Source organism: Cupressus sempervirens, chromosome 6, assembly GCF_028749045.1.
Source record: "Cupressus sempervirens isolate cs-2001-9-10 chromosome 6, ASM2874904v1, whole genome shotgun sequence".
In the NCBI taxonomy this organism is placed as follows: domain Eukaryota; kingdom Viridiplantae; phylum Streptophyta; class Pinopsida; order Cupressales; family Cupressaceae; genus Cupressus; species Cupressus sempervirens.
The window spans coordinates 307,182,961-307,210,545 of NC_143123.1; the positions used below are offsets into that span (position 1 = coordinate 307,182,961).

At 34.8% G+C, this 27,585-nt stretch overlaps 1 protein-coding gene across 1 annotated transcript in view; it reads left to right on the forward strand.

Moving 5' to 3' along the window:
- UNG (uracil dna glycosylase) overlaps nt 1-27,585 on the forward strand; it is a 49,866-nt gene that overhangs the window by 12,624 nt on the left and 9,657 nt on the right. The window contains exons 3-5 of the mRNA XM_089787980.1: nt 3,630-3,850; nt 4,167-4,325; nt 4,798-4,828. Coding sequence (XP_089644106.1) covers nt 3,630-3,850; nt 4,167-4,325; nt 4,798-4,828 — 411 coding nt within the window. The remainder of the gene's footprint in view (nt 1-3,629; nt 3,851-4,166; nt 4,326-4,797; nt 4,829-27,585) is intronic.

The window sequence follows — 27,585 nt, forward strand, 5'->3', positions numbered from 1 at the left end:
CTAGTTATGCAACAAACATGAGTGATTTATCTAAATCAGAACCAACCAATGTTTTAGATGCTATTAAACATACAGCTTGGAAGGATGCTATGATGAAAGAACACCAATCCATTATTAAGAATGATGTTTGAGAAATTGTTCCAAGACCTGAAGGAAAATCCGTTGTTTCTTCTAAGTGGATATTTAAATTCAAGCATATTGCTGACGGTAGCATTGAAAAATATAAAGCCAGATTTGTAGTGAGGGGATTCTCTCAGAAAGAGGGAATTGATTATGAAGAAACCTTTGCTCCTGTTGCTAGATACACCTCTGTAAGAGCAGTCCTAGCTATTGCAGCATTAAAAGGATGGAAAGTACATTAGATAGATGTAAAAACAACATTTTGAATGGAAAAACATTACAGAAGAGGTGTATTTGGAGCAACTTGAAGGATTTGAAACTCATAACCCTAAAGTTTTTTTTTGTAGGCTCAAGAAAGCTCTCTATGGGCTTAAATAGGCTCCAAAGGCCTGGTATGAAAGAATTGATAAGTATCTCACTAGCTTAGGATTCTCAAAGAATGAAGTTGATCCAAATTTCTATTATAAAAAGGATAAAGATGATATGATAATATTAATATTACACGTTGATGATTTACTAATAACAGATGATGATCATCTTATAGATCAATGCAAGAAAGATCTAATCGAAGAATTTGAAATGAAAGATTTAGGACACCTTCATTACTTCCTAGGACTGGAAGTATGGCAGAATTCTGATAGCATCATACTTAATCAAGGGAAGTATACATTAGACATCTTGAAGAGATTTGGAATGTGAAACTGCAGACCTATGTTTTCTCCAATGGAGACTAATCTACACAAACTTAAGGAAGCAACTATAGAATCACCCTCCATAGATTCTACTCTTTATGGACAGATGATTGGGTCTCTTATGTATTTGGTAAATACAAGACCTGATATTTGCTATGCTGTTAATGTCTTAAGTCAGTTTATGTGTGAGCCAAAGGAGATTCACCTAGTTGCAGTCAAACATATTATGAGATACTTACAAGGCACTCTTAACCTTGGACTCAAGTATGAGACAGTTGACTATAACTTACATGGGTACGTAGACTCAAATTGGGCTGGAAGTGTTACTGATAGGAAAAGCACTTCAGGATGTTGTTTTAGTTATGGTTTAGTAATGATATCTTGGATATGCAGAAAGCAAGCATCGGTAGCGCAGAGTTCCACAGAAGCTGAATACATTGTTGCAGTAGTGGCCTCTCGGGAAGCAGTTTGGCTCAGAAAGTTGTGAGATTATTTGGTCAACCCATGAATCCTACTATAATTCATCGCGATAATCAGAGTTTCATCAAGCTTTCTGTGAATCCAATCTAGCATGACAGGTCCAAGCATATTGAAATTCCTTACCATTATGTAAGAGATATGGTAGACAGGGATACCGTAAAATTAGAATACATTTACACTGTAGATCAAACAACAAATATTCTTGCCAAATCTCTCTCTTGAGTGAAGATAGATCACTTCTGGAAAACACTTGGTATGGTTGAATTATAATACATTTGTATTCTTTAAATTATTAATAGAATAATTTTTATTGTCAGGCTATTGATTGTTATGGGCTTCACCATTTGTATTCTAGGTGATGATCTCTGAGATAATGAACACTTGTATAAAAGACATTATGAGGGATGATGATCTCTTAGATAATGTGCTGAATAATAGAGAACTACTGTCAAATCTAGATGAGTTTAAGATCATATTGTGATGTACACATTTCTATGTTTGAGTCACAATTTGGATAAATGAAGAATTTAATCATTCTCCGGATTTTATCTTGTGTTCTGGTAGATCTTAACTCAGGATCATGTTGTGATATAGGACTGCTAGTACCTGAGTCACAACTTGGATAAATGAAGAATTTAATTATTCTCTGGATTTTATCCTGTATATTGTATTCTTTGCATACTGTTATCACTAGTATCAGTGATAAGTCATATCACAGGTATAGTAATATGACATAGTATCATGTGTTCTATGATACCACATGCTTAGAAGATTCAGATAGATTTAGAGTATCAATCCATGCTTATTCTCGTAATTGATGATGCTAGATATGTGATCTCTCAGTATGATTATCAAGTTAAGAGGGAGTGTTAAATCTGTAACTTCGATCTCATACTGATCTGATTGTATAGATCGTACAGATTGAATCATGCATGGAATGCCTTACTAGTGAAGGCATATATGTAATTGTTCCTTGTTTAGGCATGATAGTCGTCTAATAGTATTTGAGTATGAACTTACCTAATCTTAGTTTGATTACAAAAGCTATTCCTCCTTTAACGCCGATTATGAGGAATCAATTCGGGGCTGACCTAGATAGGGTCATTTCCCTTCAAGGGACATGCCCTTTGGTTGCCTTATTTATATAGGTTATGTTTGTAGATAAAGGACACACGAATAACAAATGGTCTGCTCCTTTAACAATACTGCCCTAGATGAATACTTGCAGAGATAAAACATTTCTAAAATAATATTATATTATTGGTATCACTTCATACAAGTCTGAATTATAGAAGATCATCTTCAGCAAGCAATGAAAGAATGTATTATCTCATTCTGATTGGTAGCAGAATTGGCAGAAACTTTACAGAAGCTCCAGTCGTCTTCATATGTGCCATCTATAGCTTTTTTCACATTTGAAATAGATACAAGTCGTTACTGTAGTGTAGTGTAGTGTATCACATGTGCCATCTATAGTATTACAAGAGGGGCCAATTAGCCAGTAACGTACTGTAGTACGAGTGCCATGGGCATTCCTTGTGGTTTTTTTAATCCACCTGTATCAGTTAATCTCAACAATAATCTTTGTGAAAACCCACATGACATTGTTTGTTGACTTTTCAATTTAATTCTCTATAATGAATATTTATCATGATGTAATTGACATAGTAATTAGTGTTTTCTATTTGTGGCTTGGTTTGTTATATAATGGTAACTGGTATTCTGAACTTGATTCCTGTTTTAAGGCTGTACTTTTTTTGTGCATGGAATGTACTTAAAATAACCATAATCCTAAACTTTTTTTGGTCACTGAATACTCAAATTTAAACCCGAACGGGTAGCTACCTTTGCATTACTGGGGAATCCAAATTAAATTATATGAATGCATTGTACATTTATTTTAGGGCCTTGGGATTGGTCTCACAAGTTACAACCACGGAATCTCTTTTCTATGTCTGCATTTATTGATCTATATCAAGGAGATAAAGGTTGCAGTTATGTTCAGAACTCTATTTCTTTAATGGCAAATTTGGAAGTGCCCCCTCATTTAGGGCTAATAGTTGCAATTTAAAGTCACTGTGCGATACATTTACCATGTTTAGCAATTTTTTTCACATTAAATAGGTAATTTGGATAAATACATTTACACAGATAGCATAGCCAGTAAGGTTTGAGTTTCTCCACAGCAATTGTGCCTGTTGGACTTTTTGTCAAAAGCAATTTCACTGTATATGCATTAAATGGCTATGTGGGATAGGCTACCAGTAGAGTATGGAGATTTCTGTTGACAAATTAGCTTATGGTTACATTTGTTGTCTTTATTGTTGTTGGTCTCAGCAAAAGGAATGCCTTTTCCAAAGCTAGAAGATCTTATTGTTGAAGCGTCCTGGTTGGATGCACTTCCGAGTGAATTTCAAAAACCGTACATGCAAAAGCTTTCAGAATTTGTGACACAGGAATCTAGAGGAAGTATTCCTATTTATCCACCTCCTGGTCTTGTATTCAATGCCCTGAACTCATGCCCATTTGACAAAGTGAAGGTTGTCATTATTGGTCAAGTAAGTTATATTTTGATCCCTCTTGTTAAATATGTTATTTATCTTACACCAAAATTTCCAAAATGGTATGAATAGGTTAGCTGTGTACTTGCTTTTGACAAAATAGGTTTAGAAGAGAGCTTTTGACGAAATGATTCTTTTAAGGATCAGAGTCAACAATTCTGTTGTCACTTTCAAAAGAAACATTATTAACACTTGTTAGCGGTTTCACATTTCTCAATCATGAAATTGTTTCAGGTTGCTATGGTTTTATTTTCTTCATTGTTCATTGCTATCTTAACAGTGTATGGTACTTTGTTTCCTGTGTTTGTTTTAGGATCCTTACCATGGCCCAGGTCAAGCAATGGGGCTTTGCTTCTCTGTTCCAAATGGTATCAAAATGCCTTCAAGCTTAGTAAATATATTTAAAGAGATCCAACAGGATGTTGGCTGTTCTCTTCCTTCACATGGAAACTTGGAGAGATGGGCTGTGCAAGTATGTGCACCTTTTTTAACATCCCTTGAATCGTTTATTTTGACTATATATATGGGGTTATCTCCAGTTTGGGAGAGTTGGAATTTTGAAGTGATTGTTCTAGTTATTCTCAAAACCCTGTTCTAACGTATGACTTACCAGTGAATACTCTGGAGAATTCTATGTTACATATATTTGTGTTAAAGGTTAGTTTATAACATGTATCTTTAATTTTACTGAATATCTTGCCGCTCTTTCTTTTTAAGCATGGCATTATGTCAGTATTTTTATTAAAGTATGTTTGTTGGTGCTTGTTTTTGTAAACTTTGCATTTTGGGTTTGAATCTAAATTAGTATGAATCTTCTGTTTAAAGATCATGTTTTCTCTCATTTGCATGTTGTTTCCGTTGGTATTATTGTTAGTGGGAGTTTACATAGATAGTTACACTATGTAGAAGGCAGGCATGACAAAGCTTGCTGTCTTTGTTGACAGGGTGTTCTTTTGCTCAACACTGTGCTCACTGGTACGTTTGATCTTCTTTCTTTGTTGCTTGTTTTTTTCATATATATAATATATTATCAATAAAAGATGCTAAACAATGGGAAAATACAAAAAACATTTATAGAGGTCATACAACCATTTTGTAAGACATTAACCAAAGAACATTGTGAATATCAACCGACTTTCATTGTTGTATATGGATGGAAACTGCTTGTTTTTTTCACATTGACCAAGTACCTAGCTCATCAATTCATATATCATGTGGAAATTGCAATAGTTCAATTGAAATTATGTCATACAAAAGCAGTTCATTATGAATGAAACCTAAATCTGGAACTATAGCAAATCATATATTTAGTTACCCTTTTGTTTTTATGAATTTTAGCTGCAGATAATGATTTTATTAAATTATAAGACCACACGATTGTGAAGATCAGTGATGTAGGCTCTTTAGTTTTGATTGTGCATTGTTTTGTATCCCTAGACAAGTTGTTTGGATTTAACACTTGTTTTCTTAATTTAAAAAAACATAGCAAAATGCCAAAATACACCATCAATCCAAAAATAATATTATCAACTCTAAGAATCAGCCATCAGTTAGTTAAAAAAAAAATAGTGAAATGCCAAATACACCATTAATCCAAAAATAATAATGTCAACTTTAAGAATCAGCCATCAGTAATCAAATATCATCAAAAAGTCATCAAACATAGCATCATTCTCCTGCTGTGGCAAATTAGAAGCACAAATAGTGCCACTAGCATTGGTACTAGTAATCCCAGCCTCAAGATTAGCCTCATGATAACTAGATAACTCATGATCATCACAATCAACACCAAGTGCATCAAGGCGGGTGATTGAATCATCCAAATCTACATGATCTAGTTCAACGTTCCACTGCTTTGTCTCCCCTTTTTTGTAGGTATGTTCTTTGTGTGTTAGGAGCCTCAACTTTGAATTCACATAGACCAAGTCTTCCGCCTTCTTTGATTGCTGTCTATTGTATATTATTTAGTAGATGGAGTATGTGCTCCAATTTTTTCTTGGATGTAGATGAATTACAACCTGTCAAGATTTTCAATTTTGAAATTAGAGATTTAAGCATTGCAAATATTTAAAAAAAAAATAAACTCAATAATCATCAACAAGAATCTCAAGAGTTAAGAACTTGTGATAAAATTTTCATGGCAATAGGTTGTAGCCTTGTAGGTGCTGGTATATTTCTCCATGGAAGTCCCATTATTTATGAGCATTAGCATCTTGCTTGTTTGCTATAGTGTCAAGACCACAATTATATCTATTTTTGAAACTCATGAATTCTGACCTCACTAAAGGCCCTATGTTATCAGAAAAGACAAGATCTCTATATGGGGCAACTCTAGTGCTACTCTCATTAAGGACCGCCCAACTATAGTATTGGGGCTCAATGCAAAGACAAGGAGATGCAAAGGAGTAATCATTTTGTTCCATCTATCCATCGTGGTTTTCTTGAGCTCCTTGAAGAATGAAATCTTTTAAAACTAAAGTCTAGAGCATATTTAAATTTTAAATGATTTAATTTACCTTTAAGAACTCCAATCTCAAGAATTGTCTAAATATGCCCTGTGCCATATGGTGGCTTGTGATGAATATTTGGATCTCTTGGGCATCATCATACATTTGTTTGGTCTACTCAACTTTCTTGCCAATTTTTTGCAGCATTAAGTTGAGTGAGTGGACAATACAAGGTGTCCTAAAAATGTGATTATACACTTTTCAACTAATAACCCAACAACCAATACAATTTTTGGTTTGCTTTGTTATCACATGAACAATATTTCGAGCGCCAACTTGTTCAATGGCTTGGAAAATAATGTTTGCAATAAATGGGACCTCCTTCACTTACCTTCCACAATCCATTACTCTAAAAAACATTGTGCCTCTCATGGACATTGCAATAGCATTGATCAAAAGGCAATTCCTTGCATCTTTCCATTGTTAGATACTATGGATATATCTATTTCAATCCATAATTCCTTGGTGGGCTTTAGGGCATCATCCACACGTATCCCCTCTTTGTCCAATAAACTAGTGTGCACCTTCTCATGATTCATTAATCGATCTCACCGTTTGTTGCCGATATGGTAAGCGAACAATATTAAATGCTAATCAATTTGCATAGATGCATCCAACTATGTCTTGTTCGACAATGCCTCTATTGCCACTGTGAATTTCCATTTCCAAGGGTGCTTTTGCTCTCTTATTTGGCACCGATTCTTAAGGAACACGCACAAATGGATGGCTCTCCACAGGTTCTTGATTGGAAATTGATGCCATGGAGGCCTTCGATCCTTTTTTTACTTCTAGACCTTAACAAAGATGAACAATTGCATTCCCATCTGCTTCATTTGCTTCTCTTTGCTCTTTAGTACATTTTAGTAAATAAAATTATCAAGAAGGGTTTTATTTGAGGCTTCTTAGGAACTTTTGGCTTGCTTACACCAAACCTTAATGCCTTTCAAAGGGACAAAACAGAAATGTGCTTTCACTCAACTATAAGACATTTTATATTCCTCTTTGCAATGCTACAAACCCAGAGGTAACCTTCTCCTAATGGTTGATAAAACATCTCCACATATTCCCATAGTGGAGAGCCTGAGTCTATTTTGAATTGAGAGTTCCTAGAGCTAGAAGCATTTAGTATTCTCTGAATCTATAAACAACATACAAAGCCACAAAACTAAAATGAGAAAACAAAAAATAACTAGAGTGCTCATTTCATTTTGTAAAAAAGAATGCAAAAAACAAAAATCTAACTCTTTTGTTGAAATCTTCCTTTAATGTCTTTGAGGACTTCTCAACACTTGCAACCACAAAGTATAGTTCACAAACCAGCTTAGAGGATGCAATGATCACTCTTCAACACTCCTTGAACAATGATATGCAAACAAGAAAGTTCAGCTATGGAGGCAAGAAGTTTTGTTGTCATTTTGTAATATTCCCTATATGTAATAATTATTAAATAAACAAATCAATTTACTATAAAGAATATACTAAAATATATATTGCCCAAATATGAACCTTATTATTGAATAATTAATTGAGTAATTAATCAAATATATATATTAATAAATTAGTATTTTTTTTTGATAGATAAAAGGCTTGATGGCCAAAAAACTATAAGGTGATGTCTTCATGCTCAAGAGAGATATTTTGTTGTCCTTATTCTTTGTTTTCTTCTTAATCTTTAATTGCTTTAGATGCTGATCCTGTATACCCTTCTGATGAAATATGCAAATTCCAACCTTAGCTAAGATCCATTTATTAGTATTGTTATGAAAGAATAATTTATAAATTTTAAAGATCTTATTTCTATTTCATACTCATTGAATCCATATTTTTGTAGAATTCTGAAAATGTTTATTTTGAGCCTTTGTTTAGTTTATACATGAGAGCCCATATCTATTAATTGTTATAGAAGAAAAGTTCTTTTTTATTTTACCTATCTATACATCTTATAACTCTTATTAATTAAAACCTTCAGTAATCATAGTTATGGAATGATTATTATTCATAATTATAACTACCTGCTTTATATTTATCTTCAAATATAAGGTGTTAATATGACAGAATCATTATAATAGCCTAGTTTATAAGGTGTCATTCCATGATTGTAATACCATCTGCACCTAGATTAGCTAATTTGTGGGCTAGTTTATTTCCTTCTTTGGAGATGTGTTTAAATTCTACTTCTGAGAACTTCGTAATCAATTGAAGGTCTTTTTTCTACAATTGAACAGTCTCCAATCTGGTGTTTTACCAAACCTTGTTGCATTGATGATTATCTGAGAATCTCCTTCTACTATGAATTGTTGTATACCAAGGTTCTTACTAAGTTGGAGAATTTCTTCCATGATTGTAATACCATCTGCACCTAGATTAGCTAATTCATCGGCTAGTTTATTTCCTTCGTTGTAGATTCTACTTTTGAGAACTTCATAATCAATTGAAGGGTTTTTTCCTAGAATTGAATTCAGTCTCCAGTTTGGTGTTTTACCAAACCTTGTTGCATTGATGATTATATGAGAATCTCCTTCTACTATTAGTTGTTGTATTCCAAGGTTCTTACTAAGTTGGAGACCTGATAAAGCTATTATTTCTGCCATAATATTGGTTGTATTGTTTATGGGTTTGGCAATCTTTCCTAAAACATGACTTTTACTATCATGGACAGTACATCCTATTCCTGCTACACTCGGATTGCCTCTTGAAGCCTCATCAAAGTTTAGTTTATACCATCCTGTACTACGAGGTTCCCATTTACATTTTGATCTATTATGTTTACTAGATTGTCCTCCTTTACCATATTGAGGTGGGATAATTAAACCATTTCAGTTTTTATGCATGAGGCTATCCCATAATGAAAAAGAGCCTTCACATTAGTTTAATTTTCTTAATCTACTGTTTAGGGTTTCAACAATGCTTGCTTCAATTTATTCCCCAACGATTCTAAAGACATTGATTTGTTCTGGAATAATCTTCTATTTCTTTCTTTCCACAACTCCCATGCGACTATAGATGGATAAATGTCATAGAAAGCTTAAACCGCTAGATTTCTTTTGGGATGGTCTTGTGGATAAATTTAATAGAAAGTTGGCTGGTTGGAAAGGAGTAATTCTCAGTCAAGCTCGTGAGGTCCAATTGCTTACATCTACTCTTCAAAATCTCCCTACTTATGCTCTCAGTCTATCTCAAATTCCGGTGAAATTCACCGAAGCTATTGAGAGGATCCAAAAAAAATTCCTATTGTTGGGAGCTGAAGATTACAAAAGGCTGCCTCTTATCTCTTGGGACAAGGTCTTCCTCCCTACAGGACTTGGAGGTTTAGGGCTGAGGAAGATTCAGCTATATAACCAGGCTATGGTGGCCAAACAAGTTTGGAGAGTTTTTTAAAGCAATGGGGCATGGAGTAGAATCTTAAACTCAAATATCTGTACAATCTCCCAGCCTGATGCAAGGAAGGGTGTAAGGAAGAGTAAGATGGAGTAAACCCAACTTGAACCTACAAACAACCTCCTTGCCAAGAGTCACACATGAAAGCTTTAATCAATACACAACAAGGAACAAGAGGCCATATGCATCATTCAATAGGTGTAATTATTTCACTTCACATATAAGAAAGCAACATGCTCAATTGTGAGGCCTTCCGAGTTACAGCCTTATACAAAGAAAATTATGAAACCAAAGTCCAAACTCGCATCTTCTATCTTCTATTTTTTGAGTTGATCTCCCTCTCCCCCTTTCCTACCTCTAACCAAGCTTCTTATATAGCTAGCTAAGCCACAAGTCGTCTAGTCAAGCATTTAGTTACGTTATAGGTCCAATCTTAGAAGAGTAAACAAAAAACCCAAGCAAAGGACAACAAAAGATCACATGTTCTTAAGTATAGGTCCACACAGGAGTTAGGAGTTGGCTCCCAACTGCGCAAGAGGCCACATCATTGTATAGATCTTTGCCAAAGGAAACAACATGCCTCACATGATAAAAATTGCAGGGAACAAAGACCACAAAGAACAGCATGGAACCCGAAGAATATGAAACCTTAGTGTATGTGCACTTAGGACTAGGATCTATGATAGATCCTTGACATAATGCCAACTTCACACAACCCGAAACCAAAAGCAAGAACGAGTACTTCCTGAACAATAGACTGACACAAAAAACAACAAATATTTTTGGCTAATGCAAGATTGCTCAAAGACCCAAGATGCTCCTGCAACACAGCCTTTCAGGAGTTGCTGGTTTATGAGGACATTACCAAGGGCTCTTTCATTTGGATTGGGTTTCTAAAGGCTAGACAGTTGGCCTCTATGAAAACTAAATAGAAACCGGGTATTGGAGACTCAATCCTTTTTTGGGAAGACAATTGGTTGCCTTCTGGGAGCATGGAGATTGGAAGGATCAATGTGTGCTAGATATGGGGCCATGATGGCTAATTATTGGGTTGAGGGTGGATGGGTAAACTTGGGTGAGTCCTTCCTTGTTCTTCAACCTCTTATAATTTTTCTGTCCTATGTTGTTTTAAAGGATAATCAAGACTTTTTGGTTTGGGAAGCTACAACTTTTGGTAACTTTTTTGTGGTATTGGCTTATCAGATGATTTTGGGAGACCAGGGTGACCCTCCTCATTGGATGAAGGCTTGGATCTTTGCTCTCATTCCCAAAGTGAAATGTTATTCTGGATTCTCCTTCAAAACATAATTCTTACAATTGATAATTTGTGTAAAAAGTTTTTCTACCTCCTAAATATGTGTATCCTTTGCTGCTCAGAGGTTGAGTCTGTGAATCACCTCTTTATTCACTGCTCTTATTCAAGAGATATTTGGTCCCTCTATTTGAGTAAGGTCAATCTCTCTTGGATTTTTCCAGCCAGTATCACTGATTGCTTCTCTTAATTGTCCTTTCCCTTTCATGCTTCCAAGGAGTTCAAATATTGCAAAGAGAGAAACAATAGAATTTTTTAAGGACAAGGCATCCCCTCCTAAGGTGGTCTATTCTAAAATTGAAAATGCTATTGTGGAGAATCTCAATACCAAAGGCTCTGGATATATCAGCTTGAAGATGGTTCTTGAGAATATGTATTCTGGGAATTCAATTGAGAAGAGGGGACTAGATAGCAAATGGGCTTTTCCCGTAGAAGAACGGTTTAAGACTAATTTTGATGGGGCAGCCATGGGTAATCTTGGCTGGGGGTGGGGGAGTGATAAGAAACCGTTATGGTCATTGCTTGGCTGCGGTGGCACTTTCCTTGGGAATCCATACTAACCACTTTGCTGAGGCAATTGTCGCCCTTCAAATTACCAAATTGGCTAAGGATAATGGGGTCTCTAAGCTTTTGTTGGAGGGTGACTCAATGAACATATCTAAATGCCTAAATGGTTCTTCTAGTCCCTCTTGAATTATTGATAATATCATTAGGGAAACTATTGACATCCTTAAGTCTATGAACAAATATCACATAACTCATGTCTATCATGAATTAAATATGGTGGCTGATTCAATTGCCAATGTGGCGGTGAGGTGTTATCAAAGGATGCTATGGTTAGGAAATGTGAATTTACCCAAGGACATCATATCATGCATTGATTATGACATTATCAACGGGAAGGAAGGATGAATAATTAATGGGAATGGAGGTACTTAGAGGTGATGGATTGTTAATTATGAGACACAAGAAGTTGAGAAAGGATGACATTTGCCATAATTTCTCCATTCTCTCGCATGCTTTCTGGGTGTTTTTGAGAGCCATAGTTTGTTATTGTGATCAATCTCTGCATTTTAGTGTGAATTTCTTCTGCTATAGCTCTCTATTTAATAGGAACCAAAATAAGAACAAGGGGGTCATTGCAGGAGACGTAAACCTCCAAATTGTGAAAAATGGAGACCATGCTCTAAGGTTTGGGAGATTCTGGAGAGGGGTGACTTGACTACCTTCATGGAGAGACTCCATGGTGGAAATTTGCAAGTCATTCAGTTATTCTTGAGGAAGTGGAACTAGGGCACGCTAAATGTTGGTGATCGGAATATCACCATCATTAAGGAGCTCATTTCTAAAATGACTGGTATTCCAATCGTGGGTAGGAAATTCTACAGAGATCATAAATTCTCAGACGCTGCTATTGAGGAGTTTCCCAAAGAGCTAGGTGAGAGTGAGGCCCTCGTCAAGCAAGAAGGTAAAACCTATTTTTAGACCACTTGTATCAAGAAGCTTTGACATTTTGTTTTGCGTGCTATTGTTTACTATGTTACTTTGGATGGGAGATTTTCAAGGGTTTGTTCGCACCATTTTGCCATTTTGAACCATTTTAGGCATGACACTAAGATCTCGATCCCATTTTTTCTTTACTCATCGATGAATGCTATAATATTAATGGTTTGAGGGAGAAAATTCTTACCAATCCTCCCCTCCGTGAAGGCCTATTGTTGCTCATTAAAACTCATTCGGTAGGGAAATTTATTGAGGTGAAGGGTGTGGAGGAAGACGACGACGAGGTGACGTCAACAAGCAAAGGCAAAGGAAAGGGTTCTGCCTTCAAGATCCCTGTAAAGGCTTCTCTAAAGTGCCCTAAGAAAAATATTTAAGTTTCCCCTAGTTAGAAGCAAACCAAGAAGGTTGTGGATTTTAATGAGGACTACTTTGAGGAGGATGAAGATATGGAAACTGATATTGAGGATGTTGGTTCTAGTAGGAGAAAGCAAGGGAAGGGGGTGGATAAGAAGCTGAAGAAGAGTAACCCAGTCATGAAGCATGGTAGGACCCCTGTGACAAAACAAAAAATAGCCAAAGTTTTTATTTTGTTTGATGAGTATGATGAGGGGGGTGATGACATGGACATTGAAATTGATGAAGAGGGTACCAACAAAAACATTAAGCCATTAAGGAAGAAGCATAAATTTGGGAAAGGAGCTATTGGAGTTAACAGAGGCTCGGACTCCCCTCTGAATTTCATTAAAGATTAGTAGGGGGATGACTCTCTTGTTGAGGGGGTGACCAGGATGTTGATATCATCCAAGCTACTTAGGCTAAGGTTTTTGTTGAGGACTCCCTTGCTCCTTCTAAGGGCAAGAGAATGGCATGGAAAAACATGAATATGAACTTAGTGAGGCTTGGTATTGCCAGGGGGAAAATTGACCTTATGGTTGGAGAGGTGGAGCTAGGAAGAGTGGACCTCCAGGAACTTATTGACCCCACAATGATTTTTCTCAGCGACTATAGCAAGGAGGAACAATTCACTGGATAATTTTAGATCCATTAAGTGGTTGTTTCATCAAGTCATGGACTTGAAGGACAAGATGTTTTCTCTAGAGGGAAGTATTAATAGCCATAAGTATCTTGATAATGCTGAGAGGGAGAGTCCTATGGTGTTCTCTTTGACTGATATGGCAGCCTTTTATAGGTTGGAGGCCAAGGTGTTGGAGCTAGACAAATAGCATTGAGAGCTCTCTGATAAGCATTGCTGTTCAGAGTTATAAAATTCTCAAGGTCTCTATTGAGCATGTAAAGATTCTCATCAATAATTTGGAGAGTACTCCTAGCGAGAAGGCTATTGTTGTTGTTCCCGAGGATCAAGGTGGTGCTACTGAAAGTAAGGATGAGATCGAGAGGACTAGAGCAAATACAAGACAAATGGTTGCGGTGGGCTCTTTAGACATTATCCAAATCAAGGATGCTTGAGAGAAGATGGACCAGATAAAGGAGCAGGCAGCGAAGTTGTTAAAGAAAATGGGTTAAATCCCATTTGGTGTCCTCTTCTCTTTGTTTCTTTTGTGTTTTCTATTAGTGGTCAATGTGTTGTCCTTTTGTAGCTAGCTTTTGTTCGGTTGCTAGCTCTGTCCATTTTTTGTCGTGTTTTGCCTAATGTACTTAATGTCTAATCTTTAAGATCTTTTTGTATAGGGTTTCAGGGGCCCTTCAAAACCTGTTTTCTTAATTAAAAACAATGTTCTTGAATTACGTATGGCTTCTAGGCCCTCATATAATTCTTTACCTATTATATGCCAACACTTCTAAAAGAAATCTCTATTGAAGCCATTTCGACTGGGTGCATTTGAAACACTGCTTCTTCTATTTCTTTGAATGTAAATTTTCTATTTAACCATTTATTTTCTTTATCTAGTTAGAAGTTTTGGAATGTTGAATATCATCTCTTGTTGAACTTATAAATTTGATCCATTATTATATATATTTGCAAAGTATTGTACAAATTCTGTTGCGATCTCTTTGGGATTTTGAATCCAATTATTTTTTATTCCTCTAATTTGGGTTATTCTATTGACAATTCTCCTTTGTTTTGTGCTATTGTGGAAGAACTTAGTATTCCTATCTCCTTCTGTGAGCCAAGTTTCTCGTGATTTTTGTTTCCAAAAATTCTCTTCTATAGCTAGTATATCTTTGATGTTTAGCTAGTAGTTCTTTTTCTTTGTAATAGTTGTTTTGATTCATACCTTTACTAATAACTTCATTATTTAGTTCGTCAAGTTCTTGTTCTATATTATGTTTATCTTCAAAAATGTTGCCAGAAGTTTCTTTATTCCATTTGATAATTTTATTCTTTGTGAGTTTTAATTTTAAAACGAAGCAAAACATCTTAGAGCCTTCAAAATTTCCTTCATTCCACCATTTTTCTGTTAAGTCCAGAAAATGTTTATTCTGTAACCACATATTTTTAAATCTAAATGGATTCTTGGTTGGTTTAGATGGTTCACTAATTTCTAGCCTAACCAAGAGGTGGTCAGAACTAGAGAGCAGTAATATTTCAGATTCGAGTGAGTAATTAAAATTACGTAAATCACCTGTGAAAAGAATCGATCTAGTTTTTCTGCAATTTGCTGATTGCCTACTCTTCTATTGTTCTATGTAAAGTTGTTGTCATTGTTATTCTTAATATTTTAGCAAGTTGTGTTGATGTTTTATAGCTTTAGTCGGATTAAAAAAAAAATAAAAAATTATATATGAGATATATGTTTATAATGATATATATATATATATATAAAATTTATATATGAGATATATATATATATATATATATATATATATATATATATATATATATATATATATATATATATATATATAATTTATTGTTATTAATTGTCTAATTAACGAATTGACGCTTGACATGTCCCTTAAAGGGACATGTCTCCTTGTGACATTCATTTTAAATATAAGAGAGAAATCTGCCTTTGGACAACATATACCTTAAAGAGGCAATGTTAATACACTTGCAGCAATTCCTCCTAAAAACTAACATGGTATCAGAGCATATTCCTTTCCAGGCCCATTTGACTTAAAAGAAACAATGTCAATCATCAACTTATGTTGATGCAATGTTGCTTTACCATAAACAAGGTCGCGTGTGCTGAGAGGCAACAAATAATTTTAGATTAATTTCATTATGGAATGGGAATGGATCACAGTGAGTGATAAACCAGTGCATTTTCTAGTCGCTGCAATGTTACAACTTGGATCAAACAACATATCAGATTTGCCTTCAACTCTTTGCAGGAGAACTATGTTCCCCTTTACCTTTTATTGTTTCCAATATGTAGGTTGTGCATGATGAGATTGCATCCGCATCCCATTCAAAGAGCCCTATTCAAAGAACATGAAGTTAAGATCTGGGGCTATCAAAGACCTCGCACATAAATTTTGTAGAAGCTTAGGGATTCTTTTCAAATGTCAATATGATGGAAGTGATCTGTATAGAGCCTCTTAGAACAGTCTATCTTTGAAGATTATAATTGAAATATGTCTATATTTGTGGAAAATCTTATTTTGGTGAAGATAGAGATAATACTCGAGTATAAATCAACAATTGTGTATTTCACAAAGGTAGTGAATATAATGAAGTCTGATAATAATATAATACAAATAAATTTGAAGATCCATCCGTTGGGTGGACCGAAATAAAGGGGCTATGTAGGAACAAATTCCACAAATAAGACCGCGTTTGTGATGTGCAAACACCGGGATTAAAATTGCTAATCATCGACTCAAATCCTCATTTATAAAATCCTTGGCTTAAATATACGGAGTCACCTTGACATAGTGGTGGTGAATATGTAGGGAGAACAATCACTGTCCTTTGGAGAGCTTTGAGTCCATTCATAAGGGATTGCATAAGATTGATTAAGCAATATTATATGTTGAATGAACTGCTAACATCTCTGCATGTACAAGAAATTGAAAATTTAAAATACATTTTTATTTGTACCAATACTCTCAGGTTCCCATATCGATGTCAAAGCCATGGAACATATATATAGACAGGATTTCCAAATTCTTGTTCTATTTATTCTCTCTTCTCACATCTAATCCATAATGGTGGGATTGAGGGAATGATCGATGTAGACAGTCGGTCAGGTTGTTGCAGAAATACCTTTCGAGTAAGTACAATGAAGCGTAAATTATATGAATTATTGTTATCCTATACTGGAAGTGAGTTCGCAATGGCCCTACACTCAGAGATGAGCATATCAGGAGGTTGGCAAGAAATGATTGTGCATCCTTTGTAGAATTTAATTAATGTTACTGTCAAACTTAGATATGCACAGGTTCAGTTTCGTGACTGTTGGAGAATGCCACATTGCAACTCAGGGTCCAACATGGGTGTCTTGGTACAATTTATCATATAGATGGTAACATTAATCAGAGTATTAAGGTAAAAGGCACCAATAAGGTATGAAGTTATGCATTTACTTTTATAATTGAAGTGAAGTTATGAATATATAATAAAAGTATGCTTTATTGATGTTAATTTATATGTTTAATGAGTAATATTTGAAGTTATGTTTTTAATGCTTATTTATTTCAGGAAGTCCCTTATCATGTTTGACAGTATATGGGAATATTATAAATGAAATATATAAGTTGTGATAAATTATATGATTAAATATATTTTCTAAATAATTTGTAAAGAATATAAGTTAAATTGGTCACTGTAGATTATTATATGCGGCATTAATAAGAAACCAATATATTGAAAATAGATTTAAGTTAGATCTATATTATATTGAAATGATCTTATTATGAATTTTTTTTACCCTTGCGTAATATAGTAGTCTCTTTTTTATTTCTATACTAGCTATATATCTTGATCTTTTCCTTCGAGAATGTTATTGCAGGAAGAGGGAGATAGAGTTTCAGAGGGAGTTTGACACTGGATCAGAGGCAACATTGGATGAGGAGTTCTAAAGATTGATATTCAAAGGGAGTTCGAAAGTTTATGTGACTGTATGATTTATTGGGCCTACCCCCTAAGTACATCATGAGGAAGTGACAACTTCCAAATGATGTCACTTGTATTTGTAGAAGTTACTGTAAGGTTACAATCTTACAATAACTTGTATTATGAGATCAAACAAATTGAGTATATGGTGAATTTCTTGCATCTCAACATTCTAGAAGGCCATTACTCAAAGAGTATTTGGTGAATATCATTGATATTTTTGGAGGCCAATAATCTTGATATTAGATGTAATATCAAAACCTTATTTTGAGTACTTGGTGAATATCATTGATATTCTAAGAGGCCAATAATCTTGATATCAGATGTGATATCAAAACCTTTTTTGAGTATTTGGTGAATGTCATTTGATATTATAGGAGACCGTTACTTATGATATCAAATGTGATATCAAACATTTTTGAGTAATTTGTGAATATCATGTATTTTGAGAGACCAATACTCATGATATGAGATGCGATATCAAAACTTTTTGAGTACTTGGAGGATATTGAATGTTGATATTTTGGGAGACCAATACTCTTGATATCAAATGTGATATCAAAATGATAGATATCTTTTGATCAAAGATATCCTTAATCTTGCTAACTTGATATTACATTCAGATAATAAATGTGTTTCTCCTCCATAGCTAAAAGGGAGTGTTGATGTTTTATAGCTTTAGCTGGATAAAATAAAATAAATATAATTATATATGAGATATATAATTTATTGTTATTAATTGTCTAATTAACGAATAGACATGTCCCTTAAAGGGTTATGTCTCCTCGTGACTTATATTCATTATAAATATAAGAGAGAAAGCTGCATTTGGAAAACATATATCTTAAAGAGGCAATGTTAATACACTTGCAGTGATTCTTCCTAAAAACTAACAAGTTGTTATTATTTACCCATTAGGTAAAATCCTATGAAATAAAGGTGGATCCCTCAAATTTTTGATTGGTTTTAAGAATTGTGTTAAAATCTCCCCCAATTATATGATACTCTAAGTAGTGTATGTTCAGATGATTACTTAGATCCGACCATAGTGCTAACTTCTGATTTTTTTGTGTTGGTCCATAAACATTGGTTAATATGAAAGTTAGATTGGAGTTTTTGCTCCTGACTCTTCCTAATACTCAACTGCTAAGTATTGACTAACAATGGTTCATATGAAACTTTCCTAGGGTCCCAAATTATTGCTCAACCTCTTGAAGCCCTTGACAACTCCACCCATTCTATCCTCTATATACCTAGTTTTTTCCTTAATTTATTTGCTTCTTCTATACTAGGTTTGGTTTCTTGAAATAAGATTGTATCTGAATTAAAAAGTTTTAGATATCTTTTAATTAATCTCTGTTTGTTAGTGGCATTAATAGCCCTAATATTCCAAGTAGTGAGTTTCACTGATCCTTGGGAAGATACTTCCCCTTTCTTGCATGAAATAGTTCTATCAATTTGGTTTGATTTTTATCATTGCTAGCCAGACATCTAAGTTCCACAAGAGATTCTCTGGCTCTTTCCTTTTGAATTTTAGCCACCTTTGACTTTATCAAACCATCTTTTGTAGCTCCCAATCTAAGTATATTTCCTGAACTAGCATACTATTTAAAGAGATCTCCCCCCAAAGATTTCCCTTCTTTCAATTCTTCCCTTAAAGCATTCTCAATTGTCTTGTTGAAAGTTGTAATATCTTCATTTAGGTCCTCTTCGAATCTTCTATATCTTCATTTAGGTCCTCTTCGAATCTTATATCCTTGTCTATATTCTGATGTATTTCATTAAAAGGGAGAAATGAGTTTTCTTTGTCTATGTATACTTTGTCATTTGCTAATTGAACATTTGATCCTTCCTTTCTGAGTTGAGGACATTCTGTGTGTATTCCCTTTTTATTATTCTCAATATTTGGACTATCTTCCATGTGATCTATAATTTGATGATTATTCTTATTTATGCCTACATATTCCTTGATTGTAAATCTGTATATTTACATATCAAATCACACATATATAAAATTAATTAGTAATTATTAAATGTTATTAGTATACACAGAAAATGTTATCAAAGCAGTAGATAGATTTAATAAAGACTTTTGTCTATAGTTGATGGTACTATAGATCGATGACTCTCAACATCAAGACCCAGCCTAACGAGACAATCATTTACGTTGGTTTTGTAATGCCCCCACTACTAGAGGTAGCTTGGGATGAGTAATACCTACAAAAGAAATGCTAGAACTAAACAATAACAAGTCTAACTATAGTATTCTACCCCAATTTCTAAACAAAACCTTAAGAATGTCTCCAAATTAGCTTTCCTAACCCTTCATTATTCCATCATTTTCTTTCGAGTGAATCTGCCAAGATTTATTCTCGGAAAGGACATTTCCTATGCAAGGTGTTGTCAAGTTTTCACACCATCGCCCCAAAATTTTTGGGGACCCCCTTTTTTCTAATCGCCTTGGCAAATTTTTGGATTGTCCAACAATTTTTTTGAGTTTCGAAAATTTCACACCTTGGCACCTTCAGGACAAATTTGGGAGGCTTAGCTTATTTTCACCCAGTTTCAACTTGATTTTCCTGAGCTATCAATTTTATCTTTAAGCGGAATAATTTTCTAAGTTAATTTCAACTTGGCAGGATAAAATTGTGAATTTTGTACTTAGGCGTTTTCTTTTGAAAATTTGGTTTTAACTCTGTAAATTTGGATAATTTTCAAAAGAGAAATTTTTTAGACTTCAGTTTTTGAAAAATCTCAAATTTTTCTTTGGTGAAATTTTTTAAATTTTGTTGAAACGAGGAAAATTGCAAAAATCGATTTTTTGGTTCTAAATGCAATTTTAATTTTAATTTTTCTTATTTTTAGCTTGGCAAAATCGTTTTGGTAGAAAATTGCAAAAATTGACTTTAATTGGATTAATTTGCCTTGAAAACTTTTAAGTTTTTAATGAATTTAGTAATTTAATATTGAAAAAATGGCTTTTGGTTAGCCAAGATCCAAATTTAATGACGTATTAATTATTAAACCCTCATTAAATGGAAATATTTAACACCCTCAAGGCCATTTAATTTCGTTTTGCAATTGGAGCTAATTGGTAAATTTAAAAGTGCAATTTTCTTTTTGTCAAAATTAATTTTTTTGAGCTAAGTATTTAATTGTGGGCCTTAACTTGAATTTAATTTTTGTTTTTTGTTTTCTCCTAGACCATGTAGGCCAGCTTTATGGAGAAAGAAAATTGGCTATAAAGGGAGTCTCCTCCCCATTTCATTTTCACAAATCATTTCTTCCTCTCCATGTGGGCGAATTTTGTGGAGGAGCAGATTTTTTCCAGACTCGGGCGAATTTTGTTGAGGAGCAGATTTTTTCCAGACTTGGGGCAAATTTAGTGGAAGGCAGTTTTTTGCATGCTTGGGCAATTTTTGCTTGCATTTCTCTGTTTTCAGAGCTTGGTGATTTTTCTTGTGGGCAGATTCTTGCATATTTTGGTGGTTTTCTCCTCCATTTGTGGGCTGCGATTTGTGCCCTAGGTAGCATTTTGGGCAGATTTCAGACTTCATGCATGGGCGAATTTGAGACAAAGGCAAAATTTTCCATTCTTGGCATTTTATTGAGGCAGATCTGATTCTGATTTTTGGGCAATTCATGGTGAAGGTCTGATTTTTTTCTACTTAGGACTGCATTTTTATACCAGATTTTGGCAATTTTGTTGGGAGAAGAGATACATATGAAAGTTTGATTTTTGCATAGAAGGCAAGTGTTGAATAGTTTTAGGAGTGTAAATTTCTATTTGCAAAAGGATTTGAACTATTTGAAAGTCATATCCTAGGTTCCGAAGAGTCGCTGCAAGTTTATCGGTTAAGGTGAATTTTCATCATCTAGAGTTGCAAGGAGTGCTTAAGCTGACATCCATCTTTCGTTCTAGTCTAAGGATTGCTCCGCTTGGTTCTTCTTGCCTTTTGGTCCACCACTCTACCATCCCGTAATAGGGCGACGAGCATGGAGGATGATAGTGCAAGTAAGAATCCCAAGCGGGCAAACACTAAGAAAGACAAAGAGGATATGATGCCCAAAACTTCCTTCTCAAAAATGAAGTGAATAACCGATACCAATATTTGTATAGTGGACATGATATGGATGAGGGACAGACTGAAGGAAGGACAATCCCCCTTGGCAAAGAAGATGTCAACGAGATAGAATTTGGATCGAAGTTGGATGAGTTGGGAAAGGTTGCTATTAAGAAAAAGCTTTTGGGCACCCTTTCCTCTCTCAGCGCTTTTATTGGATTTGCAAAAGAATATGAGAAGGATCACGAAAGGATACTACAAGTAGCAAGTGGCATGGCGGAGTCGGCGAAACTCAGGGCAAAGCACACACCCTGTCCTCCTATGGGAGAAGTTAATGAAAGGCTAGCTAAGTTCATTGCCTTAGCTAAGAAAATGAAAAAAAAGGGAAGATTTATATTAGAAGATCATTTGATGTAAGCCCAAGTGGCAATTTCCATTTCTTCTAGAATAGGACAAGTGTCTATTTTTGATTGGCCACCATTTTGGTGCCTTCTTATTGGTTGCCACTTTTTGCACTTTTTTCATTGGTCCATTGATGAGGTGGCAGCTTCTCATTAGCTGATGGGGTGGCAACCCTAATTAGGGTTTTGAGGATCCAATCTAGATCGTTGATCTTGTTTTGATCTCTGTTGTATTTTTGGCCCCTATAAAAGGCCATTTTCTCTCATGTGTAAAGTGTTGGAGAAATTGTTGCGAAGATAATACCAAAATGCTCTCTTTTTCATTGTTGCGATTGGCATGTTGATCAAGAACATTGGGTGTTATTGCATGTTTTCTACTTCCACTTAGTTAGATTTTCTTTCAAGTTGTTAAAGTTGGTTGCATTTGAAGTTGTTCAAGTGAAGTTAAAGTAGATGGATAGTTATATGGTAGCATTGGTAAATGTTTGATAGGGATCAATACTAGGCCACTAGCATCCTAGCGACTGGTTGGGAAGTTTTGTGTGGTAAACTAGTCTATTATTCCTTCGAATCATTGCACCTGTAGAAGTGAGGCCGTTGGTCAGCTCTCATTAGGTTCGATCCCCGTCCATTTGCTAACCTTCCATTCATAGGAGTAGGAGTAGAATAGTAAGTAGCCGAGTAGTCGAAGCTTAGAGAAGCAAGTTAGAGGAGTAAGTTAAGTATCAGAGCACATTCATTCACCTTCCACAACCATTGCTTTCCCATCAACATCATCACTGGCAGACACATCCTCCATCACCACCATCATCAACATTATCTGCCTCCACACATTTCACAAATTGAGTCACCATCACCTTCATTCCACCAAAGTCCAAGTCATCCTTGAATGAATAGCGTAAGGCCGCCTACGTGATTATCAGCGAATCACATCGATAAAACTGAGCGAGTATCCAACGGTGTAAGGAACATTGGAGCTATTGCTTATGTCTTCATGAGTAATAACTTTTCAAGAGAGGAGTTGCATGTTTGATATCCCATAGTGAATATTCAAATCCTAATATGTTATGTAAGTGATACAAAACTCACATCAACACAAGGCTCGAAAGAGACATTTCCTATCCAAGGCCTTATCACCTATGCATATGTTGACTTGTTAGAATATGGCATGTTGGTTAGATGGAGATTATATCAATCTCACGTACTGACATTATAGAGATGATATCAATCTCAAGCATGTCAGTCAGAAATAGATTATTAATCTAGCATACTAGCATTATAGAGATTCATTAGTCTCATACATGTTGGTTAGATAGAGATTACACCAACCTCACATACTGGCATTATAGAGATTATAGGTTGTGAAAAGTCAGTAACCAAGCAAAGGAAAGGCACAAAGTTTTAGACTAGGAGATATAATACAAAAGGGAATCAGTAAAGACCATTACTTATCAGCAACAACTGATCAGTTGTAAGAGAGAACTTTAAGATATATTTGTACTTCTATCATTATATTTATCTCTATATCAGTTAGGTACAAAAGCTTGAAGCTCTTGCTAAATAAATTGATAAACATAATTAATAGATACAACAAGATATGCATTCTTAATCTGATTATTATATTAGCATTTGAGAAGGACAAAGATGCATTTTGGGAGAACCTTGTTTAAACTTAACCAATTGGTTCTTCCCAAGATAGGGTAGGGATCAACAACATTAGCGCCTTGCAAGCATAGTCCCAAGATAGGCTAAGTGCTTGGATTTGTAAACTTTGAAGGAAACCTATTGAGATTGGTATCTAAGCAACTTGGTGACATTCTAAACATCCTTCTCAAAATGGAATAATAATAAGATTAGCATGAATGTAATGATCATGGATACTAATATCTCTAATTTGTAATAAATGTATATATATATTTTCTTCTTACTTGCATTTAAGTAGCCAACCTATTCATAGATGGGTCAAGGAATCAATAAAGGGATTGGTGGTTGCTTTCAAACCACTACTTTAGATGATGTGATAGAAACAACAACCCTAAATGTGGAAACATCATACTCAAACAATGAAGTTTCAAATGATCGCACCAAAACCTTCCCCAAAAGGCACCATCATTGCAAAGGCGACCAAGTCATCGAGAAATTAAAGAGGAAAACTTACGTTTTAGATGTCAAGAGCCATAGGAGAAGGGTCACCACTGTCATAAGAGAAGATTGGACAAAAGAGAATCCATGTTATAGATGCAAGGAAAGATGGGAACTTGGTCATAAATGTAAAAGTGAAGTCCACCAATTAGAAACAACTTTCAAAGATGAGAGGGAGAAAAAGCCCCAACAAAAAACGAAGTATGACGATGATGAGGAACAAGTAACTCTAGCCACTATTACCACTCAAAATTGCAAACATGGTCTCTTCTATATAAAAGGTACCCTTGAAGGACAAAATGTAATCACCTTAGTGGATTGTGGAGCCTCTCATAATTTCATAAGTGAGAAGTTGGTGGAAAAAAGAAAATTAGAGACTAAATATTTCAAGGGGTTTTTAGTAGCAACGAACATAGGAGCTTTGGTCAAGTGCACAAAAAGTACCACAATTTGTAATGCTTGTGGGAGCGTACCTCATATGTGGTACCATTAGATTTTGATATAATATTGGGCACCTCTTGTATGTAGTCATTGGGATGCTTTTTATTTAATCTACCAAATATAACAATTTGTTTCCAACATAAAGGAGAAGAAATAACATTGAAAGGGAAACCCACCGAGTTCATGAAATGAGTCCCTAAAAGTAGTCTCTTGCAAAAAGATGGAATGAATTTTTAGAAAGGATCAAGGAGAATGGGCAATATAGTGCATGATTCTTGACAAATCTACTCCTCGAGGGAAAGGCCATTCACATTGATATAGAGCCTATCCTAAGAAAGTACAAAAAGGTTTTTGATGACATTCCTCCAAGACTACCTCCCAAACAAGGATTTGAACACATCATAGAATTAGAAAAAGGAGTGCAACCAATGATTACTACTCCATATCAGCATCCACAAAAGTTCTAAGAGGGATAGAAAAAACTATAGATGAATTATTAGAGATGGACTACTTTCAACCAAGTTCCAACCTTTTTGTATCATCAATCGTACTAGTTAAAAAGGATAGGACGATAAGAATGTGTATTGGTAATTGAGCTTTGAATAAGAAGACTATCAAGAATCTATATCCTATCCCTAGGGTAGATGAACTTATTGATGAACTCCATGAAACCAAGTATTTCTTAAAAGTTGACTTAAAACTAGGGTATTGCCAAATACGAATGTCAGAGGAGGATATTCCAAAAACAACATTCAGATGCCACTATGGACATTTTGAGTTTTTTTTCTTACCCTTTAGATTAACAAATGCCCCAGTTACATTTTAGTCCTATATGAATCATATTTTCAAGAAGCAATTCAGAATTTATTTCTTCATATTGTTTGATATATAGTAAAACTTGGGAGGATCATCTTAAGCACATTGATGAGGTATCAAAAATTCTTGAGCAAGTTTCACTTTATGCCAAAACTTTAAAATGTGAATTTGGATTAAAAGAAATTCATACTACAGCCACAAGATTAGCAAATAAGGTGTAAGTGTAGACAGAGAAAAGATCAAAGCCATTAAGAAATGTCCTAAACCTAGAACACTGACCCAATTACAAGGATTTGTGGGCTCTGTAGTTATTATTGGAGGTTTGTGAAAGGATTCTCAAAATTGGCAACACCCCTCGTAGATTTAACCAAGAAGGGAGTTTTCAGATTGAATTAACAAGCCCAACAAACCTTTGGAAACCCCAAAAAGACAATGAGCTCATGTCTTGTTCTAGCCATTCCTAACTTCTCTCTACCATTTGAGCTACAATGCGATGCATCTGGAGAAGGTATCAATGTGTCCTCATGCAGAAAAAAGCTCCAATTGCTTTTGAAAGTAAGAAGTTCCATCTTACTAAAAGAACTTATTCTATTTATGGTAGGAAGTGTTGAAACTATAGCCCAGAAATCAAAGATAATAACTAGCAAATAGAAAGAGAAAAAACTGAAACTAAGAACACCAGAAATAGCCTAGGAAAACCCTTCGAGAATGAAGGGAAAAACCCAGCCACACAACAAAATATATCTTTATTGATTATAAAAGTTCAAGTGTACAATATCCTTTGCATGATGCAAATATATAACAATAGGAGACTCTTCACATGATAACCAAAAGGTCTCTTGAGATTCCTATAACTCCTATAAATAATTATGACTCTTTGAATATTCATGCCTTAATAAATGAGAATGACGCATGTCATTTACATTTAATATTACAAATTAAAACTTAAGTGGCTTTTTCAGCTGAACGTAACAATGACGATAATAACGTTCATATTTCCAGAGATAAAGATCTCTATCGCAGCTACCATCTTCAGCAGGAAGATGTTAGCAATCGTGCATGCCTTGGCAAAATTTAGGCAATACTTGGTTTGTGGAAGATACATGCCTAAAACTGATCATAATAGTCTACAATTCTTCCTTAAGCAAAAAGATATTAATGATTATCAACAAAATTGGGTTTGCAAATTATAGCCATACAATTATGACATAGAATATGTAAAAGGAAAAAATAATGTTGCAATGGATGCACTATCTAGAAAACCCTAAGTAGAATATTTGATTAAATAAAAATGCCTACTTGGGCAAGGTGCAACTTGAGAAGGAGCAGAAATTTTTTATCAGTTATTTGATTTAAACAACCCTAACAGCTACCCTTAGCCAAATTGTTAGGGTTGTTAATCAGTTATATGCTTTAAACAACTTTATGTCCAACTATGGATATCATTGACAAATCTTAAACTTGCATAAATAAGTAAATTGAAAAGTAAAACCATGCATAACATAAAAAAACTCATTACTCCATATTTTGTTAACTAGGGAAACCCTGGCCAAGGGAAGACCTCGGTGGGGATGGTACCCACAAAATGATCCCTGATCAAAACGTATCTTGTGAAAGATATTGACCCTGTTGTCTATTACATTTGTATAGTGTATCTGTCCTTGTTAGAGTACTAGGCATTGCTAGAAACCTCAACCCTATTAGGAGTTGGTATTGCAATACAAAATACAAGTTGATCCCATTGCTCAAGCATGCATACATAATTTTACAAGTTATAGAATAGATACAAAACCTTTGACAATTGTGATATCTCCAATATTTGATTTGCCCTTGTAGTTTCACTTCACAAGAATGTTCATGCCATAGTTGCGGGACTCGGACTCGCCTCTGACTCGGAAAGTCAAAATTCGACTTGGACTCGGACTCGGTGACCAGACTTGGCAAGGACTCAAAAAATTGAAAAACCCATGAAATTCAAAGATTTTAAAGGATTTTAAGATTGTTTCGTGCATCTTTTAGTCAATTAACATCAAATACACAATAATTGAGATAAATCAAAGCTACTTAATACACATACACAATTTTGCATAGATCACATAAGTATAGAAGTGAATTTCTAAAGGAAACAAACTGAATAATACAATGTAA